The sequence below is a fragment of the Canis aureus genome, chromosome 11 (genome assembly GCF_053574225.1).
Source record: "Canis aureus isolate CA01 chromosome 11, VMU_Caureus_v.1.0, whole genome shotgun sequence".
Lineage (NCBI taxonomy): Eukaryota > Metazoa > Chordata > Mammalia > Carnivora > Canidae > Canis > Canis aureus.
Genome location: NC_135621.1, coordinates 43,785,202 through 43,805,475, shown reverse-complemented (window position 1 = coordinate 43,805,475; position 20,274 = coordinate 43,785,202). Strand labels below are relative to the sequence as shown.

Genomic DNA, 20,274 nt, shown 5'->3' with positions numbered 1-20,274 from the left:
CTTTTGGGTTTTTTTTCCAACTAGTTATTTTAAAAGGGGGTGTGATTAATGTGTTCTGTTCATCTTTGTGTGGTTTGAGTAAGGGTCTTCAGAGTAGAACTTTGAGAAGCCAGAATGCAAAATGAATGCAGAGTAAGTGACAGCTGAAGAAAATAGGTTTTTACGCTGTCATTTGTAGAAATGTAGAGAGGACTATTGATTTCATTAACAACTGTGTACACATATTAATGAAGCTTTTTTAAAGCACATGATAATAGAGTTTTTGGATTAAAGGAGTAAATGTAAACAGTTTGTTTTCTTATCTGGTTGAATAAATACTATTGTACATCATTTGTGTAGACCAGGTATGGGCAAACTTTAGCTATAACCAGTGGCCAAATTGACCTGCCACCTGCCTGACGGCTCAGGATAGTTTTCACTTTTTTAAATGATTAAAAAAAATTGAAAGAGGGGCATCAGGGTGGCTCAGTTGGTTGAGTGTCTGACTCTTGGTTTTGGCCCAAGTCATGATCTCAGGGTTAAGCCCACATGGGGCTAGTCTGCTTCAAAGTTATCTCCCTCTGCCCCTGCCCCTGAGTATGCACGTGTTCTCTCTCCCTCTCTCTAAAATAAATAAATCTTTAAAAAAGACTAGGATTTAATGATATGTGAAAAAGATATAAAATTCAAATTTCTGTGTCCAAAAATATAGTTTTACTGGGATGTGGCCACGCTGTTTCTGTGGTCTCATACTGCAAGGGCTGAGTTGAGTAGCTCTTCAAACTTACCGGAGGACAGAGGCCATATGGACTGTAGGCCTGAAGTACTTATTTTCTGGTGCTTTATAGGAAAAATGTACTGACTCCTGATATAGACAGACCATAGATTGATACTGAAAAGTACAGCTATTTGTTTAAATTTTGATAGAAATTAATTCTTTAATCAAGAAAAGGTCAACCAGTTGACTGATATGGCTATGAGCTATATATACACCGTATCAACGTTAATCATAACTGATCATGTACTATGTATAATTCTGTTCTAGATTCCCTGGCAAATAATCTAACAAAATAGGGATTGTTAATATCTCCATTTTACAGATTAGAAAATGGAGAGACAGAAATGTAAGGCACTTGCCCAAGGTCACACATTTGGTAGATGGTGAAGCCAGAACTCCAGCACGGGAGGCCAGGTTGCACATACGACTGCCATGTGGGGGAGCCTTGGGGACTTGGGGCCTTGGGAGAACTGGGGTGCTGAACCCCATTTGGCTTTTTTCATGTTTGGGGACTCATATTAGGAACAATCAACTCTCTCTTTTAAATTAAATATATTGTAAAATAATACTTTATGAGCCACTAGCTGACAGACTATTCTAGTTATGTGTGTGCTCGTATTCAGAGCAAGATTTTGAGATGACTCGAGGTTATGTTTGACTACCACAAGCTTTTGATCATCGTGGTTTTGAAAGAACACTTTGTGCTCAGTGGGATGTTTTCCTGAGTCCCATTCAATGTTTTCTGTTATTGGAGGCCTGCTCTTCAGGGTTCTGTAGTGCAGAGCCCACAGAATTTTTTGTCCATATGGAAACTGTGCCCTGGTTTCTCACACTTATTTTTTTCTTACAAATTTTTTTCCATCATTTACTGGCTCCTAAAATTGAAATGATTTTTAAAGTCATTACTGCAACATCATTTCTTCATTTCTTCTGAATGTTAGTTTTCAGGTCATCCTGACTACATACTACTACTCTTCCCTCCATGTTGCCCAGGGTGTTAATGGCCTACTTTATCAACTAAGAGATAGTTTCTTTTTTTCCCTGTTGTTCTCACACAGATGTGCTGTAAACATTGTGGTTAAACAAATCCTACAATTTCATTTTACATGTTAAATTCCCTCTATTAAAAAATACAGTTAGTGGGATGCCTGGGTGGCTCAGCTGTTGAGCTTCTGCCTTTGGCTCAGGGTGTGAACCTGGGATCCTGGGATCGAGTCCCACATCGGGCTCCCTGCATGGAGCCTGTTTCTCTCTCTGCTTGTGTCTCTGCTTCTCTCTTTGTGTCTCTCATGAATAAATAAATAAAATCTTAAAAAAAAATTACAGTTAGTGTTATGTCCAAAGTATGTTTGCCAAGTAAATACCAGGGCAATTCTTGGCTCGCATAGTCAACATTGACAATACAAAAAAAAAAACAAAAAAAAACAAAAACAAAAACAAAAAACATTGACAATACAGATGTTATTATATAGCTTTTGAGATATAAATTAGTATATAGCATAACTTTGAAAAATATTTTCCTTTAAGGATTCTGTCCTTTTGGATCAAGACAACGAGAAGTTTCTAAATGTGAAGGGAACCTCTCGCTTACTCATACATAATGTATCTGTGGAGGATGCGGGTTATTACAGCTGTGCCGTGACATTCACCCACGAAGGCATGCTGTACAACGTGTCCAGGAATATTGAACTACGTGTCAACAGTGAGTACTTGCTGCTGAGGTACCTACCTCTCCACCCTGTCAATAATACACATGCAAAGAACAAATTAGGGTTCACATGGAATTCCTTGAATGTCTTTGGTATGAAAGAAAAACAGACCTATCAATTCTCTTAAAGCAGCAGGCTAATAAGACATGTTGTGAAGCTCTGAAAGATAGAAAGTGGGGTGTTTTTATGATGAAAGGTGCATCACTGGGTAGTTGGTAGAGTTCCACGTGTGGCTAAAACACACCAGCAGAGGGGGCCAAACAATGGTTCACTCTGAAGGTCCCTCTGAAAAGCCCCCTTTGGAAGGTTGCACCTCCAGAGCCAGCCATCAGAACATGGTTGCCATAACTTTGTGTATAATTCTAGGACACTAGGATTTTATTGGATTTTTCAGTCAGAAGACTATGCATTGGCAGATTCAGTGGAAATTCCCCTTTCTTGGATTTCCCTAAGGCACGTGGCCCTTGAAACCAGAATTTCAAATAGTGAGTGCTCTCATGAGTTCTACTGGAAAATAACGTGAACAGTGTTGATGAGTAATTAAAATGGTTTAGCACTTACCGCCTACAAGCTGGACATCAAGCTTAGTGCAAGGAACATCAAAGTATTTGAGTCCTGGAATCTGCCCTAGGGAGTCCACTGCTTTTCCTTATTTTATATACTGAATACACAATTGGAGTCCTTTAGGGCATTTCAGAAGGCTTTGGAAATACGTTAAGGTTAAATAGTTGGTCTATGAAGGGAGAAGATTAACTTTTTTTTTCCAGAAATCCGGATATTCAATTTTACCACAGGGAAAATCGTGTCTCTCATGAACGGAAATCTCTAGATTACACAGTCTTGTGAGGATTCATTCGTAGCAACTCCTTGTCCCCCACCCCAGGAGAATCATCGAGCCTTCCTGTGGCTTTGAAGGAGCTCAGAATTATCCTGTTCATGTGATACTGCACAGGACCGCCAGGGGGCGACCAAACCACATGTTACAGGGGCTTGTGATCACACTGTTTCTCAGGGCTCCTCCCAGAGTGGCCCAGCACCGGGGTGCTCAGTAGACTTGCAAAATCTGTCTCCAGCCGAGACCTACTGGGTTAGAAACAGGGGTACGGTGTGGGGAGCACAGCAATCGCCCCCCTACCTGCTGTGCCCCGTGATACTGATTGCACCCTCAGGTTTGAGAAACACAGAGGTATTTAGCCTCTTAGGCTGTTTCCTTGCCTCTGTTGTCCCAACCTTGGTGGCAGCCATGTGGTTGCGAGTGTTGGGGGGTGAGGGCCATTGTAGGGAGGCTCCTGGTCTTGGTCCAGAAGCCATCTGTTCCTCTGCTGCCTAATGCTTACTCAGGTTAGGATTTCAAAATGCTCTGCAGGGAAGACGTAAGGATGGAGCGCGCAGGTGTGGAGATGGCCAGCCCTTGGCCCACTCCTAGCCATGCTTTTTGCTCCAGTTCAGGTGCCTACTTTCTTCAAGCTGTTGGGAGGCCTGCCTGTTGGGGGAGCTGGGTTCCTATTCAGAGGTCTACCTCTGTCTGCCTCCCGAAGGGTTTATGTCCTCAGTTAACAAGACACAGTAGCCAATGCTGGGTTATGCTCTTTATCACTGAGTGTGGGATTAGCAGGATAAACAGGTGGTTCCCACATTCCTGTGTCTCTGTTTGTTTTTGAAGTGACTCTGCAGTATTTGGTGGCACGGACTTGGGGAAGCAGGAATGGAAAGGAAGGAGAGATTTTAGGGCAAATAGATGTTGGGGTAAAGCCTATCTTGTGCATTGAGAACATTACTATTAAGAATTCATCCAGGAAGCCAGGGAAGGGAATGGTTAATTATTTTTCACAGAGCAAAGAACATCTGTTAGTGGAATGTGTATTTAGCTGTGGCCTCTTCCAGTAATATCTCTTCTGGGAAAGGCATTGGCCAAAGATGCTCAATTTTGTGGAGAGCCTGTTTCCTTTGCCAGACAAAGGTCGAATCTTACAATGGCTGGCCGGCCTGGGGAGGATAACTTTGTTAATTAGCTAAACAATGGAACTTGAATCTCAGCTTGAAACAAAAGCTTTCCTCATTGGATCTCTTCCTTCATATCTTTCTCAGAAAAAGAAGAGGAGACAATTCCTGTGATTATCTCCCCCCACCAGACCATATTGGCTTCACTGGGTAAGGCCTACAAGAACTGCCACCCTGTGAGACCCCAAAGCCCGGGGTCCCAGCCCCTTGTGCCCGCTGACTACACCTGCCCATTTGGTGTGCAGCATGCCTGGGTGGACCCTGGAACCCCGGTGTGAGAGGCAGAAATAACAGATTCGAGGGAACATTTCCTTCTGTCAGATGTTAGACATGGCATTGTGTGGAAATAGGTATCCTTTGTTACGTGAAAGCCCCCTACAAAAATCGAAATGTAAAAATCTGAACGTTCTGGTGGTAGTTATCAACTGTGTGAGAGGGTTAGCAGCATGATCTTCTCGTGTAGCCAGCATCTGCAGTATATTTTAAAAATTCACTTTACAAAAACTCAGCTGATGCATAGCATTTCCTTGAGAGTCCATCTGTAAAGTGAGGCCGACTCTGCCACTGCTGGCCCCACGAGACAGTTCTTGTTGCCAAGATAGCTGGTCAGCTGGTCAGGTTGGATAAAGAGAGTGACCGACAGGGTTTTCCATTTTTCACCCCGTTATGCCTTTGGCCTGGCTTGTCCCTACCAGCGCTTCCTTCCCAGTTGCCTGTCACTATGTCTTACAGGATGCCACTTAGTGCCAACATCAACCCTGCAGGAGGCCCCATTTCTCCCATTTCCCAGAAGGAAAAGCTGCTCAGGGCATCCCTGTGGCTCACTGAAGGTCAGAAGCCACACGCAAGTCAGGCTGGGGTCCCGATAGGCCCGTGTGTTCATGAAGCCTGTACCATTTTGGTGTTTGTTTTCATATAATGGTTTTGAAGGCCTTATCCTTCCACCTTCCCTCCACCCCTCCTACCCTCCCTCCCTCATTCCTTCCCATCCACCTATCCAGCTCTCTCTTCTGTTCGGTGTTGGGCTTATATTTTAAATTTTAGTTAGTGACCATAGAGAAGGGGAGCTTTTTTTTTTTTTAAGATTTTATTTATTTATTTATTTATTTACTTATTTATTTATTTACTTATTTATTTATTTATTTATGAGAGAGAGAGGCAGAGATGCAGGCAGAGGGACAGGCAGAGGGAGAAGCAGGCTCCATGCTGGGAGCCTGATGCGGGACTCGATCCCGGGACTCCAGGATTGTGCTCTGGGCCAAAGGCAGGCACTAAACCGCTGAGCCACCCAGGGATCCCCGAAAAGGGGAACTTTTGTGCAAACCCTGGGACTGCTGCCTGGCCTATGAGTTGCAGCTCCTGATGGCTGCCTAAGCCCTTGGAACAACCACCTGGAAACCTGGGGGAGTGGAGACGTGGTCGGTGCTGACTGGGTTCTAGCACTTGGAATCCCAGTCAGCTGGGTTCTCTACTCCATTGTTTTGAATGGACTCATGTGCGTGGCAAAATCACATGGGGCCAGATTTAATGGATCACTTTTGGCCAAGAAATCTTGAAGGTTGTAAGAGGTGGTGAAGGAGGGAGAAGAGCTAGCATTTCAAGTCTGAAGTGAAGCTACGTACATTAAAACACCACAGGGAGGCTTATCACCCATGAGGAAGAAACAAACGGGAAGGATTTGTTCATTTTTTTTCTTTCCTCCCCTTTGGCAATTAAAATCTATATATATATAACTTAGAGTGAGTGAGAAGGAGGGCCCAGTACCATCACACCAAACAACTGTAGAAGGCACCATTCATATAAAAGACAGTGACTTTTTAAAAAAGATTTTATTTATTTATTCATGAGAGACACAGAGAGAGGCAGAGACACAGGCAGAGGGAGAAGCAGGCTCTGCAAGGGGAGCCTGATATGGGACCCCATCCCAGGACTCCAGGATCATGACCTGAGCCAAAGGCATATGCTCAACCACTGGGCCACCCAGGTGCCCCAATACAGTGACTTTTGAAAGAGTTAATCCCAAATGAACAGGATGTGGGATTGGGGAGTTCCTGGGGGGAACATGAGGGCTGAGACCAGCAATGGGCAGAGAGAAAGAATCCAAATGTTAATCTGACTTTTTGAGGTACCTAGAATACAGTGTGGGAGAAGGCATCTATGAACAGAAGGCCTTATAGGAGCTGAGTGGCTTTGAGGAAGCCATTTGCCCCCCCTGGGGTTTTCACCTCTTGAGAAGACAAGAGGGAACTGGAGACACTTGATAAATACTAGTGTTCTATCTGAATTGAATCGTTTGAGGGAACTAGGTTCCCTCCTAAGGAAAGAATTGTCTGGTGAGAGGTGTTTGAGAAAATGGGGAAGTTTTGCTGGTGGACACATGAATTTGTGTGACCCCTGTTCCCTGGCTGGGTTCTGACATTTGATGTGTGGTGTCTTGCTGTACACAGGGTCAAGACTGACAATCCCATGTAAGGTGTTTCTGGGAGCTGGGACACAGTCGACCACCATGCTCTGGTGGATGGCCAACAACACCAAAATTGAGAACGCCTACCAGGGTGGCCGTGTGGCCCAGGGGCAGCGCCAGTAAGTGGGTGAAGATCTTTGTCTGCTGAGAAGCATCTTATGGGACTTCTGAGGGCTTCACTCTTCCTTTTAGAGACCGTGTCATACCAAACCTACTCATGTGACACAGGCACTATAGTTAAAATAATTTTTTTGATTCTAAACTCTTGGATTTCTAGAATTTTAAATTTTTTTTTAAAGATTTATTTATTCATTTTAGAGAGAGAGAGAGAGAGAGAGAGAAAGTGTGTACAAATGGGGAGAGGGGCAGAGGGAGATGGAGAGAGAGAGAATCTCAGGCAGACTCCACGCTGAGTGTAGAGCCAAGCGTGGGGCTCCATCCCACAACCCTGAGATCATGAGCCCAGCTGAAATCAGGTCACACACTTAACCAACTGAGCCAACTATGCACCCCAGATTTTTAGAATTTTAAAAATTGAGTTTTGCTAAGTATTACCAGTTGTTCTTGAGGATCAAATTTCCTTTAGGAGCTGAGTGGTAATCTACTACTTGGCATTGATGTTGCATTTTCTAGCTGTTTCATTAAACATTTGTTTCCTGATTTTTGCAGTTAAAAAAAATACTTTGGAGTTAATACATTTCCACTTCGCTCCCTGCAACCTGAGCATCAGACATTTTTGCAAACCCTTCAAAGGAGTCTGAAAAATAGCCACAGTATCTGAGGCCGGCCAAGGGCACTGAGGAAGGTTAATATTAAAAGAAAGGAAGAATTCTGTTCTCATAAGCATTCATCTCTGGAAAATGTTTTCTCACTCCGAATGTAGAGTAATCAGATCTTGCAAATGTGAACCATTTGTGTTTGAGCAAGGGAGACCATTCAATGTTGCAAATTATCGAGTATTTTAAAGATTACAGTTCCAGTACTATGAATTAGCCTGAACTTCCGCTTGCTGATTTTTGTGCAAGTTTCTGGGTGCAGTCTAGTGGATCAGAATTATATGTGGTTAGCACAACTGCCTGCCTGCAAAGTCCTTGTTGGGAAAAGCTTGGCATCACTAACATGTCCCATGTCAGCTTACTCATACCATCCACTCGCTTAAAGGGGTCTAGTTTTCCCTCAAGGATTAAAAAAATAGTTCTAGCAGATCCACATCAGTGACATTTTTATTCATGCTCCTGGATGGCAGTGAAGCATCTTCGGATTATGATCACATTACAAATAGCAGTAATGCTGGCTAGAGCCATTCCCTGGCCCGGCCTTGTCTGCGGTCCTTCACTCTGAACTTGTTTCCAGAATGACAGCTGGCAAGGGAGATGAGAGGCGGAAACATGGTGGAGGCCAGGATTCCTGGAAACTCCCTCCTCCTCAGTATGCAAATAATTTATTGGCCTTACAGTCAAGTTTCCTCAAGGCAGACATTCTTTTCCCACCACTGCCTCTCTGTTCATCAATGGCCATTAAAAAAAAAAAAAAGAATTTTTCCATTATCCAAACGAAACTGGCTCCTTGTGACAAATGTCCTGTTACAGGGGCCCACATCTTCAGTGTCACCCCCATGTTCAGGCACAGGCTTAGAAAGTCTCCCAAATAGGGAGCAAATATCACGGCAAGTTTTCCTGACTTTATGAATCCTGAGACCTATTTAAGCACAGCGGGCCCTTCCCATTGAGAATGTTTGGATGTCTCTGGGCTTGCATTTGATATGTCGTGTTTAAGTACGTGTTTTCTCACTCAGGGAATACTCAGAAAACAATGAGAACTACATCGAAGTGCCACTGATTTTTGATCCAGTCATAAGAGAGGATTTGAACACGGATTTTAAATGCTTTGTCCGAAACACACTGAGTTTTCAGATGCTCCATGCCACAGTCAAGGAAGGTATGTGTTTTGAGACCATTAAAGGGGAAACCAGCACAGTCAGTGTTCTGTGGGTGCTAGACAAAGCTGCTAGCTCTCTAGGTGATTACGTAGGAAGACCCCTGTTTCCTGTTAGTGGAGCCCCCAAAGCAGATCTCTCATTTTTTATGATTTATTTTTTGTAGGTTGGGGGCCAGCTTTGGGAGATTATGTTCAAATAAAAATTTAAACAGCAAGTTGACTTTTGGAAAAAAGATAAACAAAAAACCCCTGTGTCTTTGTGTGGTTCTGCCCTTGGCTCAGCAGGATCAGCTGTTTTTTCATGACACTTCCAGGATGGTGAGGCACTCTTTATCCCCAAATTGAGGAACTCCCTTCTCCAAGAGCTGGGGACTGGGACATTCACAGGGCTCAGGGCAGCTTTAAGGCAAAGTCCTTGATTGACTAATCAGATCAGCCCAGTGCCCATTTAAGGACATTTTAAAAAGGAGAAAAGAGAAACTCGTGCTATCAGTTTGACCACATTGACTTCTTCCCAGTGTTAAGTACCAAGCGGGAAGGGAAACGCAGGTAACGCAGAGACTGTTGACAGCCAGAGAGGAAACCGAGGCACCAGCCAAAAAGTGATCTCCAGCTGCAGTCTCAATTATGCCTTCTGGGCAGCCTGTAGCAATCAAATTGCTCCACATTCCCTATGTTTGCTGGGAAGGCAACTGCAGACGTACTTGTAATTGATACACTGAGGATTTGTTTAAGCCTCGGGGCAAGCATGACAACACAGACCACTTTTCTCCAGTTGTGGTCTGAGCACCGCCAGCATCACCCACTTGAGCCACTAGTTGAAAACACAGAGCTCTGGGCTCACCCCAGGTCTACCCAGATTCTCCCAGGGTAAGGCCAGAGACGACACACAGGCTCCTCTCACATTCAGGTTTGTGAACCATTGTGCTAGGATTTATATACAATGAAAGGGATCATTTCCATGAAAGAGTCAGTAGCTGTGCAGACTTGGAAAGGAAGCATCTCAGAAAAACCAGAATCCACTCCCAGGGTTCAGATTTTGACTCAAAGGAACCTGTGGTTTGTCCGGGCCCAAAGCTGAGAACCTTCAAACATTTCAATGACATGAGCCATCTCCCTGCACATCCATTGCTGGGTTGACCGTGATTCATGGCAGAGGGCACAGCTGAAAGCCTGTCACCAGCTTTGAGAGGTGCATCTGGATGGCTGCGCAGAAAATTAAAGCTCGATACATTTCTTTTTCTTTCTTCCTTTTTTTTTTTTTTTAAAGATTTTTTTATGTATTCATTTGAGAGAGAGAGAGAGCACGGGGAAGGGTTCAAGGGAGAGGGAGAGGGAGAGGCAGGTTCCCTGCTGAGCAGGGAGCCCGATGCGGGACTCAATCCCAAGACCCTGGGATCATGACCTGAGCCAAAGGCAGCTGCTTAACCAACTGAGCCACCCAGGTGCGCCAAGTTTGATGCATTTCTAAACCTTGGGGGATTTTAAGGTAGAAGAAGCATCTGGGGAAATACACTGAGATTGGGTTGATTCCAAGAGGCCCAGACAGATGATGAGAAATAGAAGCTTTAAAACGTGAACTCTGGCCTCGTTATCAACGAGTCCAAGAACACTCATGTTCTGGTGTGTGATTGTTGCGTCTTCATTCGTATTCTTTCTGCACTTTTGTGACACTAAGATGCCAAGTGGTAGAATATAAAGTCACTGGGTCCAAGCAATCATCTTGACACCTAAAGCTCCTTTATTCAGTTTGTCATCTCGTCCTGTGTCACTTTATGTAATCCTCCTGACATGCACGCTCGTTGGAAGAGGGCACGCTGGGCGTTGGGCACGTCCCGGTTGGCTAGTTGAGACCTAAACGGGTAACTAACACCTTATTGCACACTGTTCGGGGGTAGAACAGCCTCGCCCCCTGCCGTGCTCTTTCTCTCCCGGGGATTTTTGTCCTACCTTGCTTGTTTCCCTGATGCCGCAGATGCCCTTCTCAAATATCCATCATCTGACATGAGGGACGTGTTTTCTGAAAAGTGTACAATTATTAGAGAAAACAAACTCCAGTTCCTGTCTGCTCTGTTAACCTGCACTGCACCGTCCCGTTTGGCAGCGGGAGAATGTTCCTTCCGTGCATGATGTGGCTCTGTTCTTCCTACAGCTGCCTCGTTCTCCTGGGGGATGGTGCTGGCCCCCCTCTCCCTGGTCATCTTGGTTTTGGTGGGAATAATATGGATGCATAGACGGTGTAAACACAGAAGCGGAAAGGCATACAGTTGGACCATGTTCAAGACCGGCCACTAAGATTTCCCACTCGTACCCAAGGAAAATGAAATAAAAGAATTCAAATACAAGTGATACCCTGTTTAATGGAAGTGACTTGGCCTTGGCGAGGACTCTGGTCTCCGTCAGTTGGTTTAACGAGCTGCTGTGTTTATGGTAAAGGACTGAAGTGTGAATGTGACGTTTATTCTGAAACTGAAGGACAGGAGCAAGTGTGCCTTGTGGGTGGCAGAGTGGCTTGCGGCCACTTGTGTGACCTGTTGAGAAGAGTGAGGTGCCCCTAGGCCTGAGCAGGAGTCAAAAACATCGAAATAAGTTTTATAATTCATTTGTTCTTCATTTAACACAAATGTAATAAAAATCAATTTTGGCTGTGCTCCGTGGAAGGTGTTCCAGATACAGAGATAGTTAAGACGTAGGTTGCCTTTTTTGGGAAGATGGAATTTCATTTTGAGACGGGAAGGAGTGATTTAGAAATGTCGAAGAAGGAGCATCAGCAAGAATTGGTGAATTTTTTCAAAAGGATGAGCCCCCAAATAGCAGTTAATATAGAATAGACTATGAGAAAAATACATGTTAGGACATTTTAGTGAACTGAGAAATAGACTCAACTTTCTAACAAAGCTCCTGAAAATAAGGAGGATGGAAAGGTATTGGGATAATTGCATACACATTGGAAAAAAATTAACCGGAGCCTCTTTTATGGCGTATACCCGTCCCCCTCCCCCCAAATCCCAGTTAACTTAATAAATTCAATTTAAAAAATCAGATTGCAGAAAAATTTGCATGACTCACTCTTTCACTTGAATTCAAGTCTTTGTTTAAGTAACCTTCCCAGAGGCACGTCTGAATAGCACCTCTTTCCATCCCTCTCTGTTTCTCCCTCTGCTTTGTGTTATTATAGATCTTATCACCACCACAGCTTCCATTACATATTTACTTGTTTATTTTCAGTTTTCCCCACGGGAATTGCATGAGGGCAGAGATGTTATTTTGGTCACGGCTAGCTATATCCCTAGTACCTGGAATCATGCCTGCTATACACTGAACATGTAATGAATGTTTGTAGAATAGATGACAGTAGAATGAATTTTCTTGCGTTCACAACCAATAAAAGAATCGCCAGAGTATAAGTGGACAGGCTCGATTGTGTTACAATTGCTGCGTAACAAAAGAATGAAGGCAAAACGTAAAGGAAATTATGTTAGGCGAGTCCAAGGAATTAATAATGACAACGTATAGAGTAATTCAGGGTTTAAGGAAAGACATCAAAGGCATCATAACCCTCATGCATGGGGAAACCCAAATAGGGAATTTGTGGAAGAAACACACATAACAGAACCATGGAAAAACGATCTGTTTTGGTAATAGAGATGTGAATTAAAGCAGTATTGAGGTACCAACGCAGTCACACACTATCAAGTTTTAAAAGGCGACATCAAGGTCATTTCCAAATAGTAACTCCCACATCCTGTAATTCCATTTATATCTTCGTACTGGGAAGTAGAAAGGCGATTTGTAGCAAGCCAGGGGCTGCTGGGTACAGCCTGCTCCTTGCAAGAGCCAAGTGTGGCATCTCTTCTGAGCTCTGTTCAGGATGTCATGTCGGTAGCTTGAAATCCACTGTCGTGGGAGTACTGACACCATAGGAACTGGCAAATGCCACAGGCCAGCGCTCCCCTCTCCACCCCCCAGCACGCTGCTGCAGGGCCCTAGAGATCCCTGGGAATGCTGCTCTTGGGAATCAACCTTAGACTAATTCAACAAGAGAATATAAATGGATGTTTGAAAAATTTCAGTGAAACTTATTACCCTGATGATGAGCTATTATGTGTCAGCGATAAGTTATAATTAGCAAGAATGCAAGACTAAAATATTTGTGATGTTAAGGAAAAATGGCATATTGTTTATGCAATTTATATTAAAGTTCATGTGCATTTAGAAAAAGGAGAAAAAACCCAAGGATTCTGAAGACAGATTTCTTGGGTCCAATGCACGCTCACCACATGGTGCTTCTGCTTCCAGTCAAGGCCTTAGGTTCTGCCATAGGTCCGTCTTCTCATCTGAAAATGGGGATACCGACAGGAACTCTCCTAGGGTGCTGTATTTAATCATCAACAACATAGGAGGAATATACAGGAATAAAAGCAGTGGTACTGTGTAGACTGAAGGTCAACAACCTGCAGCCTCTGGCCGAATGCAGCCCGCGCTTTGTTTCTGTAAATGAAGTCCTGTTGGAGGCCAGTCATGTTGTTGATGTACTGCCAGTGGCTGCTTTTGCTCTTTGAAGGCAGAGTCGTTGTGACAACCAGGTTCAAACTGTTGGTTATCTGGCACCAGACAGAGAAAGTTCGCTGACCGCTGGTTTAGACCAAGGACATTTACAGGAGGTTTTTGGGCCTGACTTTTGTGTTGCCCTGACTGTTATCTCCCCTTCCTTCCTTGCCTGTTTTGTAAACACGTAAGGAAGGAGAAGGAAATGAGAAAGAGCAGATGGAGGCCTCTTGGCATCGAATTGGGAACTTTCACCGTGAACGAGGTGGAAACAAGGTTTGAGATGGAGGCAATGGGCTGCCCAGGGTGCTGGTGCTCTTTCTGGATCTTCAGGTTTGGGCGTCGCACAGCTCTTTGTCTCTCTTCCTTCCCTGGGACTCCTCCTCCAGTGCTCTCCGGAATTCCCCACCTCCAGGTTCTGGCAGCTTCAGCAATAACCCAGAACAGAAGCTGACTGCAGCCAGAAGGGGACTGCCAACAACTGTTGAGACTCCACCTTGACCGCACGGCTTACGCACTTCCTCTGTCCACAGTTCACAAGTGGGGTGGGGTGGGGTCTCGCGCTTAGAAAGAATAGGAGACAACCAGGGAATTTCAGAAACCAGATTTATGATGACATAAGTGTTCAAATGAAACAAAGCAAAAGGCGCTGCAAGTGCCATATTGGGATTGTGTTACATTTTGAAAGAAGAGTTGTTGAATTTCTAACAGACTTACAGAAATAGTTACAGGTGATAGCTGAGATTTGCTTCAGAATTGTCCTGTATTTGGGGGGGAATACGGATGAAATGTGATTGGCTGTGTATTGACAATTGTTAAGGCTCGTGATGAGTGCGTAATGGCTCTTCATACAATTCTCCCTCTTTTTGTGTATGTCTAGAAATTCCCATAATACAGAGGGAAAAAACTAGCAATATAGAAATAACCAAATACCCATTAGATAAGAGAATGAGCCCATAAGCTGATGTATAATATCACAGTGGCATCTTCTACAGTGGTGAGAATGAATATCATATAGTTCCATGCAACAGAATGAATGAACCTTAGAAATATATTACTGAGTAAAAAAATAAGTCCCAGAAACATTTATTTATAACATGATCCCTTTTTAGTGAAAGTGAAAAACAACTGAAACTAAAATCTCGCTCTCTCCCTCTGCATGCATGCATACCTACCTCTTTATACATATTTATATTTGAGAGCACATATGTGATAAAACTGTATTTTAACTATATTTGGATATGTATGTATCAGTACGTAAAGAGCACATCTATGACTTTAAAGGTTTACAATTGTCTGTGTTTTAAGAAAGCAAGAGAATGAGCAACCCAAGGTTCAGGGGATAGTGAACACCTCAGGTGACGGGTGGGGGACCAGGGCTGGGACGGGTTAGAAAGAAGTTAGGTTCATCAAGTTCTAGATCTCATATTGAGTGACGGATTATCACTGCTGATACTACCAAACAGATTAAGAAACAGACCACTCACGGACTAATGCAGAGCACGTGTCTTGAAGTAAGGATTCTGCTTAATTCTGCACATCTGAGTCCAAATGAAACAAACAAACAAAAAAACAAGGTGTTTTCTTGATGTTTTCACCTATGTCATGTTCATTCTGTTGGTCGAACTTTCTGAAATGGAACTTTTTCACCTCCCCCTACAGAATCAGGGGGAGCATTTGCCTGTCCCACACTTCTAGGCGCTGCCTGTAGGAAAACAAGCCCTATGTAATCAAATACCACTTCCCCAAGAACTGAGGATGACAGGGGACACCAGTAACAGGCACCAACCATAATCAATGCACTAAAATTGCATGTCTCAAATATTTCATGTGTTGGGGGGATCCAGAGAGGCTTTACGGAGTGGGTAGGGTCATATATCTACCTGTAAGACCTCCCAGGGACAGGAGCATTCCTCTTACTGACACATCCCCGGCACCTGGCATGGTGCCTCACCACCTGGCAGCCACTTAAGGAGTGTGGGTGCTGGCTGGATAGAGAAATCCTGTGTTACTTAGGTTTTTCCAGGATTTGCTGGCCTGTGTGAACAGATGGGATCCTACCAGCAGGACTCTGGTGGGACAGGAGTCTCCCGGGTCCTGTCCCTACTCCCAGATATGCACTGATTATTTCCAAGACTCCTGCCAATAGCTCACTTGGACACATACATGGACCTCGTGTTTTTGTGGTAGTTTTCCTGTTCTTGGTCCCAGCTGTGGGCATCTGCGGACCAGGTCATCTCACGAGGTCATCTCCTCATTGCTGTGCCTGGCCTCCCACAGAGTGCTGTCAGCCCACAGAGGGCAGTGTCCCAGGGGGTCCAACTGTCACTCTGGGCAGCAGCCTCTGTTCGCCGTGGTGCCAGGAGCCTCCCTGCACAATCACAGAGGCTCCCCCGCCCTTTGTGGCTCACGTGGCCGGCCAGCCAACCACAGCGGTGGTGGGGGCCCCGCAGCCCGTCTCCCACAGGGCTCAGCCCTGGAGGCCACCCTCCTCCTCCCTGGTGTGCCTACAGAAACCACTTCCTCCTTCTTGTTCAAATGAAGCAAAGCAAAACAAAGTCTCCTGCCAGCCAACTCCCAGAGGTGCTGCCCACTGGTTCCTCAGAAACGGCCCGTGCGCAGTGTCTAGGCCCCTGAGGGAGGCCCCTGAGTTGGGCTGTGTGGGGCCAGGAGCTGCTCTGCCAGCTGCAAGGACCGAGGCAGAGGAAGTTCTAGATGAGGGAGCAAAAAAGCAAAAATGAAGAAGAGGAAAATTTACAATGTACAAGACTTTATGGGTTCTTACTCAATATAATCCTCAAAGAAGTCAGCAAGGCAAACCCTGTAAGCCACATTTTGGAGGTGAGGACATGGAGGCTGGGTTTCAATATTACATCATCAGGTGGATGATGTAATAGATGTGCAGCAACGAAGGGTTTCCTAATACCGACTCCCAGGACTCAGCACAGCTGTAGAACAGCTGGCCCCGGGCTGGGCTGAGTCCCTTGCAAGAACACAGGAAGAAGGAGCAGAGCAAATCTTTGCTTTCCTGGGGGCAACCTGGCCATCGAAAGGAGCTGAGATTGATGTGTTTGGTTCCTCTCCAAACTTGCCAAAGATACATCTGGAATCCGTGGGGGGATGAGCAACCAAGTGGCGGGGAGGGGGGTCCTCCACAAGGAAGGAAGCACCAGGAATGGGACCCAAGTGTCCCTTGCCCCTGCGGTATGCCCCAGGTTTTAGCTCTCTTGTCCTATGGGACTCCGGCTGGCCTGTGTCCCACAGGGTGGGGATGAACAGCCCACTCACACAGTTCCACTTGACCTTTCGGAGGCGGCTTGTCCAGGAAATAGAAGTGAACTTCTCAGATCTTTCTGGGTCTGATGGTGAGTAATGTAGATTTAACCCTCAGAAGGCTCAGAAATAATTAGGAGTTAAATTTCTAATGGATTAAATTTCTTGTCCCAAATTACTGTTTTAAAAATGTAGGTTTCATCATCATCATCATCATCATCATCATCATCATCATCATCATTTATTTATTTTAGGTGCAGAGGGGCAGAGGGAGAGGGAGAGCATCTTCGGTAGACCACCCTCTGAACACAGAGCTCAACATGGGGCTTGATCCCATGGCCCTGAGAGCAGGACCTGAGCCCAAACCAAGAGTCGGATGCTTAACCGACTGCACCACCCAGGTGCCCCTAAAATATTGGTTTTATTATGATTCAGGTATGGGGAGGCCAACAGATGGGGAACTGACCGTCATTGAAGAGATGGTTTGTTACAGATCCTGGAAGAAGGGCCACGCGGGGAAGCACCAGGGTGGGTGAGGAGGCAGAGGGAGTGAGGGGAAACCATGGCCTTTACTGTTTCTGTGGAAGGAATGGACAAGACGGGGCATAGGGGGGAGCAGGCTTCAGATTGGCTAGTTTGACTAATTTCATAGACTAATTTCATTCACTGGTGCCTAGCGTCGGGCAGGTGGATGGTGCCAGGCCCCGAGTGTGAGAGACTGATAAAAGGAGGTGGTTGGTGTGCAGACTGTTTTTGCATTTGAAAAGCGTGCTCCGGGAGGGCCCACCAGTTCTGGAAGGGTCTGCAAAGCCTGGGTGGCAGACACATGGTTATGCCCAGCTTCGTCTGGCAGCTCACCAGAGGTTCTGCAAGGAAATAAATGGGCAAAAGTAAAGAGCCAACAAAATAGATAGGCTCCCGATTTTATTTTTATTTTTACTTTTTTGCGAGACTATCAAATGTCCTTTGTTAAGCAGAGCCAAGCCGTCCGCCTGGCATGCCTGAGCAGGGAAAGGTTGTAAAATAGTATTCTGTAGCCCCAGTTTGATTTGAGTTTTTTTTTTTTTTTTTCCACTATCAGGTTCCTAAGGAGACATTAGAGTTCAAAGATTAAATGTTTTTGGCCTTGTAAATTTGAGGGTAAAGAAACCAGACCTCAAAAATGTTGAAATCACAGTCTTGAGTTTCCTCCACCACAATCGCACCTTGCTGGGTGCCAGCAGGAAGGCTTCTCCGTCCAGGGAGAGGGGCCTGCCACCGGGAGGGGTCTGTCTTCTGCAGGGAAGGTCATGGCTCCAGGGCCTTGGACATCGTGTTGGCCTCTCATGTGTCCCTTTTGAAGAGCCCCAGGTGGCTTTTTTTTTTTTTAAAGATTTTTTATATTTATTCATGAGACACAGAGAGAGGCAGAGACATAGGCAGAGGGAGAAGCAGGCTCCCTGTGGGGAGCCCGATGTGGGACTGGATTCCAGGACCCCGGGATCACGACCTGAGCCAAAGGCAGACACTCAACTGCTGAGTCACCCAGATGTCTTTGCCCCAGGAGTTAATACAACATTAACACAGCCCCGACTCCACTCACACCGCCTGGCCTCTGGAGCAGATTTCGCAGGGTGCCGGTGCGGGCCGTTGGTTCTCAGAGTGTGGACCCCAGACCAGCAGCACTGGCCTCCCTGGGAACATGCTGGAAATGCTGGAGCTCCCTGATGAGAGGCTGGGGGGTGATGTTGAGGCATGATCACAGCCTGAGATCCACTGTGGTTTGTCTAGGATCCTCCACCCAAAAATGTTGACTCTGTTGGGCCAACTACTCCCATAGGCCTTAGTGGCAGCACCATGGTGATTTCATCAAGAAAATTCCACCTGTGCATCTTTTCTCAGCCATTGGATCCCTGGCCCAGAACTGCATGTGCCTCCTCTGTCACCAGGCAGGGCCTGAAATGCAAGACTTGCCGCGAAAGACCCCATAAGAAGTTCTGAGTGGGGAACAGAGTGGAAGAAACGCATGGAGAAAGACCCAGAGCCTGGGAGAGGGGATCCCCCTGGAGACGTAGACATTGTTTGAGAACACAGCAGGGATCTGCTGGCTGTCCTAGACAGAGGTGGCACTGGAGGGATGTCACACATGTGCGGCAAAGGCGCTTCCTGGTTCTGAATGTTCGGGCAGGAGGGGATCCGACACTCACTCCCAGGAGGAGCCCTGCAGAAGTTTCGGGAAGCCCAGGCCCCATGAGGCGGAACAGGGGCATGTGCCGGAGCACCGCATGCTGGGCTCCTCTCCGAAACCCACGGAGGGCCCCTCACACCTCCTGCTTCGGGGTGGCATTGAGGGGACCGCAGTGGGACAGGGCCCGAGTGGAGGGAGACGTCAGGAGTGGGCACCTGGTACTGCCTCCTAAAAAAATAAGCAGTTCTTGGTTATTTCTGGCAACTGTACCACGACTTTGGTTGTTCCCGTCCAACTCTTCATTATCGAGAATTCCTTCCCTGGAAGAGAGAACAAGCAGAGTTGCTGGGCTGTGAGCAAAAGTTGGAGTGCCGCCGGGTCCTCTTCATGAAGGCCAGACCCAGGGAGCCCCACAGAGCCTTTCTAAGTGGCTGTGCGAGCCCTGGTTTCCCGTATGAGGAGGCTTCACCCTGGTACCAAAAAAAAAAAAAAAAAAAAGAAAAGAAAAGAAAAAAAGAAAAAAAAGTGTCCAGCAACTGTTCAGGGGACATTCAGAAGCGAGGAGGTCCTTACAGCCTGGTACTCACAGGTGATCAATCAGCGCTTGTTGGATGGATGGATGGATGGATGGACGGACCGATGGACGGACGGATGGATGGACCGCCGGCTTCTGCGCCGAGAGGACAGGCCCCGGGGAAGAGCCTGCCCACTTCCCATTGGCTCTCCTGCAGCTGGCTTTGCCCACGCATCTTCTTCCTCTCCAAACCCTCCTCTCACTGCAGGGCTCTGTTCCAAGGCCGCCTACAGCACAAGCCCTTCCAAACACGGACTCATCATCCCTCCCAGTCCTGGATCCCACGTGGGCCTTCATCAGAGCTTTTAGCGCTTTCGGCTTCCTGTGCCCTTAATCACATTTTTCTCTTTTCTTCCCTAGGAGACTGTGAGTAATTGGAGAGCAGGGTCAGGGTCTGACTTTCTCTTTGCCTCCCCAAAGCAGTCCGCACAGGGTCACAGAGCGGAAAGCACGCGGTAGACGCGATAAAGGCTCTGAGAAGGCCTGCTTGAGGGGGGGGGGTGGCGTGACTCGCACCTGCCGCTGGGTGGGGGGGGAGCCCGCCGCTAGGGGGCGCCCAAGGGGTGTGGGTGGGGTGAGGGAGCCCGGGCTGCGCGGCGCACCTGGGCCTCTCACCCGGGCCACCGTCTCATCTTGGGCATCACTTTGATCTGCTTCAGAGTCTCAAGGTGGGAGGTGACCTCCTGCCTCCAGGCTGGCCTCCGGCTGCCCCCCAACTCCCACATGGCAGCCAGAGTCACTTCTTTCCTTCCTTCCTTCCTTCCTTCCTTCCTTCCTTCCTTCCTTCCTTCCTCCCTCCCTCCCTCCCTCCATCTCTCTCTCTCTCTTTCTCTCTCTCTCTCT

At 46.3% G+C, this 20,274-nt stretch overlaps 1 protein-coding gene and 1 long non-coding RNA gene across 4 annotated transcripts in view; one reads left to right on the top strand and one right to left on the bottom strand.

Moving 5' to 3' along the window:
* IL1R2 (interleukin 1 receptor type 2) overlaps window positions 1-11,911 on the top strand; it is a 36,117-nt gene extending 24,206 nt beyond the window's left edge. For 2 of the 3 annotated variants that reach the window (XM_077914949.1, XM_077914948.1), the window contains exons 5-9: window positions 2,285-2,459; window positions 4,555-4,617; window positions 6,915-7,050; window positions 8,727-8,869; window positions 11,022-11,911. In XM_077914949.1, the coding sequence (XP_077771075.1) occupies window positions 2,285-2,459; window positions 4,555-4,617; window positions 6,915-7,050; window positions 8,727-8,869; window positions 11,022-11,164 (660 nt within the window). In that variant the 3' untranslated portion in view covers window positions 11,165-11,911. Of the gene's footprint in view, window positions 1-2,284; window positions 2,479-4,554; window positions 4,618-6,914; window positions 7,051-8,726; window positions 8,870-11,021 lie in introns of all 3 variants that reach the window. The other variant, XM_077914950.1, reaches the window with a different exon arrangement.
* A 5,786-nt stretch (window positions 11,912-17,697) lies between these two features.
* On the bottom strand, window positions 17,698-19,748 carry LOC144323957 (uncharacterized). Its single transcript, XR_013389338.1, has 2 exons — window positions 19,445-19,748; window positions 17,698-19,177 (listed from the first exon to the last, which is right to left on the bottom strand). It is a non-coding gene; the product is annotated as an uncharacterized LOC144323957 (long non-coding RNA).
* Window positions 19,749-20,274: the final 526 nt, after the last annotated feature.